The sequence below is a fragment of the Lagopus muta genome, chromosome 15, assembly GCF_023343835.1.
Source record: "Lagopus muta isolate bLagMut1 chromosome 15, bLagMut1 primary, whole genome shotgun sequence".
Classification (NCBI taxonomy): domain Eukaryota; kingdom Metazoa; phylum Chordata; class Aves; order Galliformes; family Phasianidae; genus Lagopus; species Lagopus muta.
This window is the reverse complement of record NC_064447.1, coordinates 4,240,004-4,254,300: the sequence shown is the minus strand read 5'-3', so window position 1 is coordinate 4,254,300 and position 14,297 is coordinate 4,240,004. Positions and strand designations below refer to the sequence as shown.

Below are 14,297 nucleotides of genomic sequence, written 5' to 3'. Positions count from 1 at the left end.
GGGCTGGGACCTTTGCTCTGGGTCGCCTTGCTGGGGCAGGCTGGGACTAAGTGGCAAGGGGAGCCTCTAACCTCAGTAATTTTGTGACTCTGTATTTCAACATTTGTGTCTTACTATAATAAACAAAAAATGGGAGTACAGTAACAAAGATTTTAAAGCTATCACGTATACTTCAGAGAAAAGACTTAATGACTGGCCAAGAAAATTAGATGGTTTTTACAGTCCCAGTACAAAGCTTTCTACATTATTAAAAGACTGGCATTACACAACAAAACAGTAATGCCTGTCTTGCATTTTTGTCTAGTGCAGTCTATTTTTTTTATCTGCAAAAAAATTACTAAGGACAGGTATAAGATATCTACTGACATTTTTAGGTCAATACACTTTCATAGTGTCTAAGATATTCGGATACAACAAAAAATAGCCAATCATCACAAAATTTTGAGATACCAGAAAAGCATGCGTTTTGGGAACAGCTAATGTGTTCAGTTACAATATGTATCACAAAATATAAGAGTGGTTCTCAGCATCTTTTTCAACAGTTGATGCTGTCGTATCATTTGAAATGTTAAGTCCCACTCTCTGCATAAATAGATGTCATGCACAATTTTAAAAGGTCTAAAGAAAGGAGGGATATTCCTCCCTTCCCTACAAGTATACATCTACAATCAAAAAGTAACTCACACTGCAGACATAATACATGTAAAGGAAAGTACAGTAGCCCTGCAGTCATCATGAGGAGTTGCCATCATTAAGCTGATTACAGTGACAATTACACTGAATGTGGAACACAAGGCATAATATCTGAAGCTTTAAGTGAGCTGGCAACACGTTACCAAATGTCCTCACAGATCAGAATTCAAGTGCAAGCATCCCTGAAACGCATAGGAGATTTTCTCATGGATTGAAAGTTTCTCTTAAAGATATAGTTTACACTACAGGGCACAAGAGCACAGACTCAACTGTCAGTCCAGTCTCCTCATGTTTTTAATACAGTGATTCTCAAAAATCTACCACAGATGAAAGTTCATACGAACTCCCTTCTGCCCAAACCTGCGCTTCCCAGTTGAGAACATATTCCACAGATTTGGCTTATAGCACAGGATGTATATACTGGGCTTAATTGTGCCTAACAATTACCTTGGCCAGAAGAAGGTATTTTCAGATGGGAAATGTGTATGAACATCTGTTTCCCTGTGCCTGATTTTAACTGTTTCTTCATGAAGGAAGACATCAAAAAAAAAAAAAAAAAAAAAAAAAGAAAGAAAGAAAAATCAACATTCATTTTTGCATTAAAAAGAACACGTACTCCATTCAGTCCAGCAAAATATTTCAGTTAAAAACGATACTCTGAAAATCTTGCAATGGATTTATCTCGATTCCTCTGTCAGCAATGTTCAAAACTGAGTTCTGAGAACATATGTCCATGAACTAAGTCACCGCAGGAGCCAGGCAGGACAGCTTCCCAGTACGAAATGACCAAGGATATGATGGAACTGATCCATCTTTCCTTTCCTCCATAATTAGTTTTGAAAAATTACTTTTGATCATCAACAGTTTCAGGCAACTGCTACAAAGAGTAAAACGTTATGCACAATACCTTCTTTGGTTGGTTTTGGTTTCCCAAGTGTGCAGTTGGATAAATTAATGAGATTAGGGAAGAATTTTTAATGAGAGCAATAGAACAGTTTGAAGTACCATCAACTTAAAAACCACACAGCACAAACACTCAGCATCCTTGAATACTCTGTATTCTTATGACCCTAAATAACTGTGTTTTGGTTTCTTTTTAATAACTGAAGTTATATAATTTCATTCTAAGATGGTGTTGGAAGAGTTGTGGAGCTTTACTCCTCTCTTTACCTCAAATGTTGCCATGAGTAAATTTCTTTTTAAAGCTGTGATTCAACTGTGATTATGTTTTTCAGAAAAATTCGAAAGTTAAATAAGCAAATGTGATATTTATTAAAAACAAGCTTTTCTAGACTTTTCAAAATAGTCAAAATTGATGTCTACTTCTGTTCACACAGAGAAGATTTAACACAAGAAAACTGGTCAAGCACTAATTTCCCTAAAATAAAGCAGAAGTCTAGAATCATAAAATACATAGATAACCCTGTTAGAGAGTAGGGAACTATTTAGCACTTATTTAGCACTATTTAACACACCTCCAAACTTTCAGATAAATGAAACAGACCCCACTTTAAGCACCTAGGTCAGAATCCAACTCAGCTCATCTATACCACACTCAGAGAGAAAAGTTCTTTCTCAGGAGTAAAGAAGACTTCTCAGGATTACTAATTCAACATTATCCTGAGACTAAGAGGGGGAAAAAAAAACAAACAAAAAAAACCAACAAACCACTGGACCTCAAACAAAATCTTACAAAGCCAAAATATGAACCATTCTGACTGTTCACCATATAGACAAGAAGCTTTTACTTTCCAGCTTCCACAGCACCAAAAATATTGTTATGAAATAAATACACTCCTATTGATTTATTAAAACCATCACAATTAAAGAGGGTTTAGTCATCCGCCAAGCCATCTAACTCGTGTATCTCTGTATGTTACGAGAAGAAAAGGAACCATGGTACCAGTCTACTTTTGTTAGTTTTCTGCAAAAATAGTGAACAAAACCTAACCTAAACTTGCAATTCTTCACCCATGTTCAAAAGACAACATTCAATTTAGGACTATGAGAAAAAAAATTTCAAACTAAGATTTCAGAGTATTTTGCCAAAAATGCACTTTTAGAAAATTTTTTTTTTTTTTTTTTTTGTAATGTCCATCTGCAGGTTTTCACAATCCAAGCCTTACAAGTTTTGCTTTATTTTGGAGATGAATAAACAGAATCCATAGAATTACTCTATCAGTAAAAAATATTTTGCTCTCACAAGCTCAGACATCCTTTTATTTTACCGCACTTCATGAAGCATTGCAAAAGAAGCAGCCATAAACTTGCAGGCTTACCCAGCTCCTTGTTGTATCAGATGCAGACCATCCAAACCACAAATTAGTGACCTTGTGTCTTTGCCCCACTCTCCCCCTCTGCAGGTATTTTCTGATATCTGCACTTACTGACAAGACAGACAAAAAGAAAGCCTCTCACAACAGGTATGGAAAAAGACTTAGAACTTAGTCTGTAGCTTCTTGAGCAAATGACATCTCACAGAGAGAACGTGTTGGCCACATCACTTCATCCATGTACAATATGAGGAAAAACTTTGCAACTTCTATAGGGAAAGAAATTTTAGATTCACTTTCTCCCAAACAAAACAAACAAACAGATGAAAAGAGGCTGCAGTAGTAAAACGTGTTTGTCCTTCACTCACCGAAGAACTGAGAAGTGCGGAAACAGCAGCAGGAAACCCCTGCTATCTGCAAATACAGTACGCCGCAACAGTCCAGAGCAGATCTGCACGTCAGGTAAACGATCTGCTTACTGCATTTCAAAAAGGCAACGCAGTCAGTGTAAAGAGAAAGCTTGCATTCCATCCCACTAGATTACATTCTGACATCCAGCAAGACTATTTCAGGCATCATGGGAAGAACTAAAACCTAATCATTCCTTTTTGTCAAGTATTATTCAAGTGAGAACTACTAAATTACTAGTATTTTCAACAGACAAAACAAAATATATGCACAATATTTGGCAAAACCGGGATGCCAAAAAGTAGGTGAGATTTTGTAGGTAGCCTAACACACTGGCATCTACCAATATGCTGAATTTATTCACTGCTAACACTTCCCCATGCAGCACAAAGACAGGAATTTTACAGGCTGGTAACGACGGAGCTGTGAAGCAGCCTGCACCACTACTTTTCACAGCATATTCTAAGCATATTCTCTCACTTGGCCCTAAAATAGAATGGAACTGTCTCCAGATTACCACTTTCCCAGTTGTCAGTTCAACATACCAGTAAACCAGTTATGGAAAATCAGACAGAATCAAAATACCTTAAAGAAAAATTTAGAATGATGAATGATGTACGTGGAAGCACATTAATTCCCAGTTTGTCCGAATAGTTAATCCAGCACTGCCTACTCCCTATTTTTTTCTGCCTGCCCTTACCATCCCTCAAATAAATAAAGAAAGAAAAATAGGGGTTTTAGATTAGTTGATTGAAGACTTTGACAGTGAGTATAAACTTAAGCCCTTGCAACATATTCTAGCTTTTCTTGTCACTAAGGCTAAAATTAAAGCGTGCTTTAAATGTACATTAAAAAACAGTGATCATCTTCAGATAATCTTTTTAAACTTCAAGTAGCACATTTTGTATAAAAGACTTTTCTCTACTTAAAATTTTCAAGTAATTTACTGAAATGTCTTAGTAATTTCATCATCAATAATCTTTATAATAGTAATACCTATGGAAAACTCTCTTGCTAATCGGAAATGGAGCCACCTAAGCCAGACATGCAATAAATAATTCAGTTTTCAACATTAAAATCTCATGTACTACACTTGCGTTTTTAAAATGTACAGATTTAAAATGTAGACATTTAACCTATTCTTTTACAGAGCGCATTTTTTCTATGGATTGCTAACAGTTATTTTGATTCTGCTCTTGGTAATTTTTACGATAAACTGAACCTGCATTTCATGCATCTATTCTGACAACACAAGATAGTACAGCAACACATACCCAAAATTACTGCCAACAGGGCACTTGCCCTGCACTCAGGTGGTCAGATGGATCTTTCTCACTCACGTGACATCCCACTGACTTCACTGTTTATCTGGACATAAGGGTTCCCCTGTGGGAATCAAATGGCTAAATTCGGATATGAACCAAGGGCAGGACAAGAAGGCTTTTCCTGGATTGCCACATAGTGTTCTATGGCATTTGTTTGCTCTCACCTGCCAAGGAAACAGTATGGGAGTTGTAATACGAAGTAGGTCTTGCTGCCCACAGCACACACAGTTGCTGGATGGCTGTATCTGCTTCCCTCCTCACAGCAGCCTTGCTGAAAACCCGCAAAGCTGCCAGTGCCTCTTTCATGCCAAGTCAGAAAACACCTCTCCAACCATGAGGCATAATGCTATTTATTTACTGTTTGCTCTTTCAAGTGATTTTTCCTCCTACAGTTTTACCAAAGAGGAGGAACAGAAAAAGAAAATACATTTATTTTTCTCACTAATAATAAAAATAACTCTAATAAACAACTTTCTTGGAAACTCTTTTTCACTTGCTCATTTGCAAGTATCATATTTAGCATGATTTGACACATTTGTTGTATCAGTTACTTTTAACAAACACATTCTCTGTCCAAGAACATATACATTCCATTTTCTTAATCTCAATGAAATATACGGCCTCAGTAGAAATACAAATCCTCTGATATAATAATATATGCAACTGGGTAAATAGGCGTTGTTTATCAGAAGTGTTTCTAGAGATGTATCCAAAATATCTGCCCTTTCTTGGCTGTGTAAGTTTCACTTTCTCTAGCATCTCTAACCAGATGCTGTAACAAACACAAGCAGAAGATGTAGGATGAAGCTCAGCAATGAATTTACAAGCAGCGGCTGGCCAAAGCTGCATACATTTTGCAAATGTAAAATCATATGCAGAGCTTAAGAGTGTAGAAGCTTTAAACACTAGCTGTCCTTTGCAGAGATCTGTCATGTAACACTAAAGGCCAAAAAAGCAAAAAAAAAACAACCCAACAAAACAAAACAACAACAACAAAACAAAAAAAACAAACCACCAAAACAACAGGAAAAACAAAACAAAATTCCCCAAATCTCTGTGAAGTTTCTGGGCTGATTTTATACGCACACAATCTACACGTAAATGCAGTTGGAAGTCATGGGGAATCCCAAATGAGAAATTCTTCCCAATTTCTGCAGAAATCCAGGCAAAGAAATAAATTTCAAGTTTATATGTTAAAACCTAAAAATACCTCGCAGTCATGGCTCTCGACATGCAACCCAATGAAAACATCTGCATAACAACCTTATCAAGATACTTAAATCCATCAGAGTTCTGAACATTATGCAATTATGCTGAGAAGTGGATGATCAAGGTATGTCTGTAAAGCATCCTTTGCACCATGTTGTTTTGGACAGTTGGATTAAGATTTTGGAAACTCGTTTACTTTAAAGAATAAACAAATATTCACATACGTTAAGCTGAATGCAAGTACCACTAATGTAGAGAAAAACTTGGGCTGAGAGAAACCATTTAGCATTCCAGCGTACCCCCTAAGATTACATATTTTTGTTTTCCAAAACTCAGCATTCAGGTGCTAGGTTAGGGAGTCAGGGTGTGGGAGAAAAGAAGACAGACTACATGAGAAACTGTATGAAGAAAATGTTTCATCCAAACCCTTTAAAAGTACCAAATTCTTTATAGCACAGTTCCTATTGCTTTACTGTTTTAGACCTGTGCTTAACAGAGTAATGTAGACCTGGATATAACCTCCAAAGGAAAGAAAAAAGGATTTGAAATAAGGCATCCCGAATTTTCAAAGGGCCCTTTCTTCTAATCTATCTGCTTGGATAATGCGCCCAGAGTGGCATTTTGTAATGACAGCAACTTTCCAACAAATCAATAGTTATTTAATTCCCAACAAGCTCTTGAGTCCATTAAACCTGATTACATTCACCCATTTCAGTTGGGTGCAGTTATTTTTCCTACACCAGCACTTAATCTATAACAGGAACTTATGAGAACTTTCAAAAGCAATTTCAACATCAATCAGTATAGAGTGAAAGGCACGATTTGCTTGTAATTATTTATTGGACAGGATGGCAAAGGGCCTGACTGAGCTCTGGTGTCCGACCTTCACCCCCAAATTCTAATGGATATTAAGGCCCGCTTGATGTGTTCATGTGTGCTACTGGGTCTCACTATATTAAAAAAAAAAAAAAACAACAACAAAAACATTATCAGCTTGCATGCGCCAGCAGACATTTTTTCAATACTTGATAATAGCCACTGTGCAATGCTATTTTTCTTTTTTAGACATACATGTCTGATATGAAGCCTGAAGTGAAGAATAATTCATGATCTTGGAATGCCAAATGGACATATACAAAAAAAAAAAAACAAAACAAAACCTGTTTCATGTTTTGATTTCACCTCTACACCTACCAACTATTATTGTAGCAAAGGAGCACAACAAAAATTTTAAACAAAAGCCTCTCCTCCAAAGTTAATGTGACTGACTGCTACCAAGACACAGAAATGCAGCACCATACAGTATCGTCTCTAGAGCCTTTTTATACATAGCAGCCATAATTCCCACCTATAGGAGACATTTGGGAAATGCTTGAAAATTTTACTCAAATTCTCTCTTAGAATTTTTTACTACTAAAAACAATGGAATAGCTTTTGCTTTATTAATGCTTACACGATCTATAAAAATCTTAAGTCTAACAACAGAAAATTCCACTTTTTGATAAAATCATTATAAAAACAGACATCACAGCAACAGTAAGTACATCCAGTAACTGCCAGTTAACTTCTAAAACATAAAACTCTCTCTCACAAGCAGGATTTTGCACTCTCTTGGCTCAAAAGTAACACAGGTAGTCTACAATATATTTTTACATACACAAAACCCCACAAACCGCTCTTCATTCAGCAAGATGCATAACATATTAATTAATGCTTATTTAACACTATACATACATGCTGTGCTAAAACACTTAACCTAAACACATCACGGTAAGTTACTTTGTCTTATGATCTGCCGTGGGAATGCTGAGTCCCTCAGAAACGCAGAAGGGATAGCAAATCCTCTGCCCTGTGGTCAACCTCGTGAAGCAAAGGCATGAATGTTAAATAGCAGACAAATCAATAGAAGCAAATATAGCTCAACTACACCATTTATTCAGCCATGAGAGATGTCAATACACAGATTAGGGTGATCCATCTTTTTGATTTCCTACTGTCTTCTCACCGAATACATGAGAGCTTTTGCTTGTATTAAAAGTGTTTGCTTTCTCAACCATAAAAATTCCAATTATTACTCTAAGTGCACTAGAGTTAAGTTGCTTGTTGGAAGCGGCCTTGCATTACCTGAACAAGTCCAGCGAAGTATGGTGCTGCCGGCAGAATCATTGGCACTCCATATGGATGTAGCAAAACTCCTTGAGACGACAACATGGTTTAAGTGATAGTATTACTCCCACTAAAGCTAAACACATCAATTGAAAGTTAGGGGAAAATCTATATACCAACTTCTTCCAAACTCAGAGCTAGAACCAAATAACTTCTGTCAGGGGCAAAGCCCACATCAGCTGTAAAAAAAAGAAAAAAATTGACGTCAGCAACTCTTAATGTTAAATTTTTCTTCAGAGACAACAGATAGAGACAACAGCTGCAAAGCTAACTCTACCAAAAAAGGAAGGTGCTATTTTGGGACCAGCTTAAATAACATGACTAACCAACTCCTCTTTATCAGTTCAGATTAAGTAATAAACACATACAGTTCAAACTCCCCAACCTGGATTTCAAACAGGATTAGAACTAATAATGATATATGAATTGACATATACATGACAACAGTCGCTATCAGAAGCTTAAAAAAAAAAAAAAAGCTTTATTATGATTGTGTAAATTACTGCTTCTTTGTATTTATTAACTGTTAAACAATATTCATGTGAGAGTTGAAACTGCAGCCTGTTACATTTCGTACATATTGTTTTGATTCATTGTATTTTTCTTGCTAATTTTGAATACTAGAACTAGCTATCGCTAGCTAACAACTTCTTAGTGTACATTATATTTTAACGGCTTTTCTAACCTTTCACAACATCTATGTTGTTGCATTTATCACAGCTTTTTGAAAAAGACGAATTTGACCTTTAGAGAATTTCATTCTGTTCTCCAATTAAACTCAGACTCAGTGTAAGAGACAAAAGGGATGAATTCAGCCTGATTTTTTTTTCCCTAAGCAAAACAGATCTGTTGCTCAATGCACTATTTGCAAATAATTCTCTTCTACACCTAATCATTTTTACTTCAGACAAAACAAACAGTCATTAACATTCGTTACGTATGCAATATATATCCTCAATTGCAGATATAAATTAATGACAAGAATTAAAATTGAGCAAGGTATTTTTAATTCAATTAAGAATCAGGTGTTTAAAACTTCATGTTACAAGTTAGGAAAGTATTTGTCATCCTCTCCTACAGCTTCTGAATAACCAGGGTGCTCCACATCTCTAACTTAAGCTACTTGATTTTGTTGCTTAATTACTTTTCCAGATAACTAATTGCAGACAAGATTTGATGTGATATTCAATTATTTAATGTCACATTTTGACCATCAGGAAAGGTTTTCAGTAATTGATTCTCATGTATCACAGCAGCTGTATTGCGTGATTTAGAAATCTAACTTAGCAGGTGCATGTTGACCCTTGTTACTAACAGCCTTACACCATTTCTAACTTTAGATGTTAAATAGTGACCCTGTATGAGGCTCTTCTTAGAGGCTGCCAATGAGCACAGCAATTGTCATGTGATGATGCGATGTTTACCTAGGTCCATTTTCTTTTTATAGAGTGGCTTCACGTTTCTGTTGGGGATAATGCTGTTCACCTCACTATGCTCAGCTGCTATTTATTTTTTCTTATTGAGAAATCTGTAGTTTAAATTATTAAGCAAACTCTAACCTGGCATTTTTTGCCAAAAGATTATCAGAAATTTAAATACAATACCAGTTATAATCTTTCATACAGAAATACAGAAGAAATGTCATACAGGAATATATCAACAAAATACATATGTGAGAAAGTGCATTGCCATTGCAACTCATTTAAAATTATTTCACTTCTTAAAGTATATGCTTCAATTTTAACCATTACCTTTTGCTTGGTCTAACAGTAAGCTGCACTTGAAAAGAAAGTTTCTTTCACCTTGCAACAGAGATTATAAAATAGGGTTTGCAAACTTTATTTAAATGATTCCAACAGGACAACTGACATAACCACAGATAGGTGAGTTGCTCTGTAAAAACCGGTTTTTGTTTCAATACATTTGTAATTGATCTGATAGAAAACCAAAAGAGCAAGATGATTCGTATAGGAAAAAAAGTAGGCTCAAGGGAACGGTCAACATTTTCATTAATTATTTTGTTTGATTAAATTTCCCAGCGACGAAGTTGGAAAGTTAATGAGGACGTTAAGAGTTATAGAAAGGAATCTACATGCATCTATAGGAAGAACTGCTCAATTACAACAGCTGTAGAGGAAATCCTTTATGTGTTATTCAGGTAAATGGAAGAACTGTGTCATAATAGGAAATGAAAAAAACTAAGAACACATGGAGAAAATGGGAGGAAGAAACTTTTTAAGATAAAGGCAATTCTGGAACACTTACGAAAAAAAGCAAAAAAACCCAATTCTAATATGTAGTTTGGTGTTGAATAAATGAGGTTATAGAACAGCTTTTCCAATCCAATATCTTGTCAAAGGAATCTAGTGACATTAGGCAGCAGTAGTCTGAACTCTTCAACTCAGAAGAGGGCCCTTTCAGTCTTTTCCAAATAGTATAAACATTCAAGAATAATGAAAACGTAAAGTGTTTTAAAAACATTTATATTCACTACATTTGAGATTGGAATATGTAAAAATAAACTTTGAAAATAAACTGTAGTTACCTGTTTTAATGAAAGGATGCTTTGCTTGCCTCACTATAACAACATGCTTCTAAATTGTATAGCTGTATGGCACTCCAACTCCAAGCTCTGACTTTCTGGTTGGGCTCTTTGATGATGTCCCATGTGTGCACCAGCTACCTAAGTTCGCACAAACCTCTGTGAATCAAAACCACAGAAGTACATACAGCTTTACTTGCATCTCCATCCCGTGCCAAATTCTGAATTTACGCCAATGTAACTAATCACGTTCACCAGTACATACCAACAGACTTGTTTTCACAGTAAAGACTCCCTCCCAACCACACAAAATGGAAGTTTCTTCAGTTTTACTGTTAGCGTTAATAGTCACACTTGTTCTGCAATAATTCTTGGAACGTATAAAATATCATTATAAGAAGCGCTGACAACACATGGAACAAGCCAGAAGAGAATTAAATATGCTAATAATTCTATCTTACTTTAGCATAACCTACAGCCAGATTAAGGCTAAGCATGAGCCTAAAAGTTTTTACTAGAAAAAAGTTAGAATGCTCAGCGCTGCGCACACCAATCGCTTATCTGAAGTCACTGATGGTTACAGTGGCTACATCAGTATTTTCACTGCCTGCAAAAATTGCAGATCACCTATCTCAAACAACTCCACAGCTCTCACTTTCACACATTCTAGAAAATTGTAACATTGCTAAAAAAAAAGTACGCGCTAAGCCATTTCCAGTATGCTGAGGGCATGGTTCTATCAGCTGCTTCCAAACCCACAAGTGTTTTTCCATTAATATTTTTTACGGATTTTCTGATACTGAAAATTGAATAAACGAAAGACAAGAAAAAGGGAAAGAGGAAATAGATGAAAGATACTTTTAAGCAGAATATGTAAACAGAAATAAAGTGGTGGTTTGTTTTTTTTTAACAACAGAATGTTACTAAAAGACAGAAGACAGATATTACACATGGAAATAAATCCTGAAGATTCTGAAGTGTACTGTATACTAAAAAACAATAGGAGCAATATAATTCTTTTATCACGCTAGCCTGAACAGTCCCAGCTTTCACCACCTGAGTAACAGCTAAGAAGCTCATAAAAATTCAGGTATTTAAAAATGTTTTGCCACAATAACACAATGTACTATGTGAATTAATTAAACGACTTCAATTATTCTACAAATGGACCAAACAAAAATCCAATTTCCAAAATCTAACATAGTAATCCCATTATGAACTTGCCTCCTAGAAAGAAACTGATCTGAATAGCCGAGCTGAAGAAGTCAAGAATGCTAAGGTAACAGTAGAAAGTCAGCTAATGCTACAGTGAGGAATAAAACAAAAAGGTGTTGTGCTTTAGACATTTTTCCTTCTCAGTCTTTACATCTAATGCCCTAACATCCGTAGTTTTGCTCCTGAAGTGCAAAGGGCATTGGGACACCACTCTCAGACATAGAGTTTGGGTAGTCCTAAGTGGAGCCAGGACTTGGATTCCATGATCCTTGTGGGTTCCTTGCAACTTGGGAGAATCCAGGATTCTATGGTGTGATCCCATGAAACCATGCTATTCCACCAAGGCAAAATTAGATGCTTATTCATGCTGTGGTTGGAGATGAAGAATAATTTAATAACTTTTTTGGAGCCACATTGCCTGGAAAAGGCAGATCCCTGCAATGCAGTCATCAGCCAATCAATGTGTGCTTTAATCTGATCCTGACAGAACTGATCTATTCAGACCACATTCCTGCCAAATAATTAATACTTCTTAATGCTTGTATCTAGCCACAAAGAAAGGTTCTTCCAAACACTGTACAATACCAACAAACGTCAAATAATTCCTACTCCCTTCCAACATTAGGCTAAATTTCCCATTTCACATATCATAAATAATTCAAGTTTCACTTTGGCATCCTCTTTATGGCTTATGCTATTTCATACTTGATACCTCTTAGTTCTTCTTTAAGCCTCCTTTTTTCTGGCCACCTTTCCTGTTCTCCATTTTCTCATTAAATTTTCTCATCAGTTTTCCAGTATAGGAAAATTCAGAATGAAGAAAAGAACATAGTTTCCAGGTCTCTCTGGGTAGTTTTCCATCATCTGCAGCAACTTAAGAATACTGGCTCAAAAAAAGCATTGCCAGATTTGTTCCGACTCCCCTGCAATGAACAGGGACATCTATAGTTTTATCAGGTTGCCCACAGCCTAGCCCAGCCTGATCTTTAATGTCTCCAGGGACAAGGCATCTATCACATCTCTGGGTAACCTGTGCTTCCTTACCCTTGTCATAAAAAAAAAACTTTTTCCTTTTATCTAGTCAAATTCACCTTCTTTTAGTTAGAAACTATTTTCATCTGTCCTATCACAACAGCCTTTGCTAAAAGGTCTGTTCCCGTCTTCCAAATAGCAACCCTTTGGATTCTGAAAGTCTGCTACCAGGTCTCCCCAAAACCTCATCTGGGCTGAACAGCCCTAAGTCTCTTTCTTGGTCTGCACTCACAGGGGAGGTGTTCCATCCCTTGAATCATTTTTGTTGCTTTCCACTAGACATGCCTCAATAACTCCACTTCTCTCCTGTAATGAAGACTCCACATCCGGATGCAGTACTTGAGGTAATGTCTCACCAGCACAGGGCAGAGGGACAGGATCACCTCCCTCAACCTGTAGGCGATGTCTCTTTTGATGCAGCACAGGATACAGTTGGCTTTCTGGGCCTCGAGAGCATACTGCTGGCTCATATCCAGCTTGCTGTCCATTAGTAAACCCAAGCCCTTTTCGGCAGGACCATGCTTATTCTATCATCCCTCATTTGTATTGACAGTGAACACTGCCACAACCCCAGTGCAATTAGGCTTTGTTGAACCTCAAGAAGTTCTCCTTGGCCCACTATTGGAGACTGTCTTGGCCTCGCTGGCTGGTATCCCACCCCTTGGGCATGTCAACTGCACCACACAGCTTGATGTCATCTGCAAACTCGCTGAGAGTGCACTCTTATTCCACTGCTGACATCAATGATGACAGCATCAAAAAAGGGTCCCAATACTGACCTCTCAGGGACACCACTCATCACTTATTCACATCTAGACCACTATTTTGTGTACAATCTTGCAGCCATTTCCTCATCCGTTAAACATGCCCACTAATGCAATTACACCACCACAGAAGGCCACTAGGTTAGTCAGGCTGTACTTCCCCTTAGTGAAGCTATGCTGGTTAGCTAATATTACCTCCTCCTCTTCCACATGCCTTAGTATAGTTTTCACGAGGACCTGCCCCATGATCTTCCCCAGAAGATCATCTCCATACCTGCTGTGAAAGAGGTGAGCTGCCACTGACTACCAGTGATTACCACTGCTTGAGTTGATCAGATTCAGACATTAAATGAACAGGGCTGAAAGGAAAAAGTCCCGCATGTCTTTTTTTTTTTTTTTTCTTCTCCCTTTTATTCTCTTAAACCTTGACTGCTGCTTTTTTTCTTATAACAATACTCGTCTTCCAAAGGCTCCACTTCTACCTTTTGCTAAAACGCTATGAGACCAATGGCTCTCTGAGGGCATTTGATGCACTATCCAAACTTTGACCCTTGTCATCAGCTGCTGCTGTTATTCTACTCTTCTGTGCAAAGTTCCAAGTACATTTATAAGCTGTTTACGCCAACTGCCAATTCCCCAGCCAATTCCTATTATACTTAACAGCAAAACC

General features: G+C 36.9%; 1 protein-coding gene across 35 annotated transcripts in view; it reads right to left on the bottom strand.

Moving 5' to 3' along the window:
- Positions 1 to 14,297, bottom strand: part of RBFOX1 (RNA binding fox-1 homolog 1) — a 745,900-nt gene that overhangs the window by 226,002 nt on the left and 505,601 nt on the right. For 6 of the 35 annotated variants that reach the window (XM_048962273.1, XM_048962292.1, XM_048962291.1 and 3 more), the window contains 2 exons: positions 10,620 to 10,775; positions 8,033 to 8,253 (listed from right to left, as the gene is read on the bottom strand). The exons of 21 other annotated variants lie outside the window; for them this stretch is intronic. In XM_048962273.1, coding sequence (XP_048818230.1) covers positions 8,033 to 8,119 — 87 coding nt within the window. In that variant the 5' untranslated portion in view covers positions 8,120 to 8,253; positions 10,620 to 10,775. The remainder of the gene's footprint in view (positions 1 to 8,032; positions 8,254 to 10,619; positions 10,776 to 14,297) is intronic. 8 more of the 35 variants (XM_048962257.1, XM_048962258.1, XM_048962290.1 and 5 more) reach the window with 4 other exon arrangements.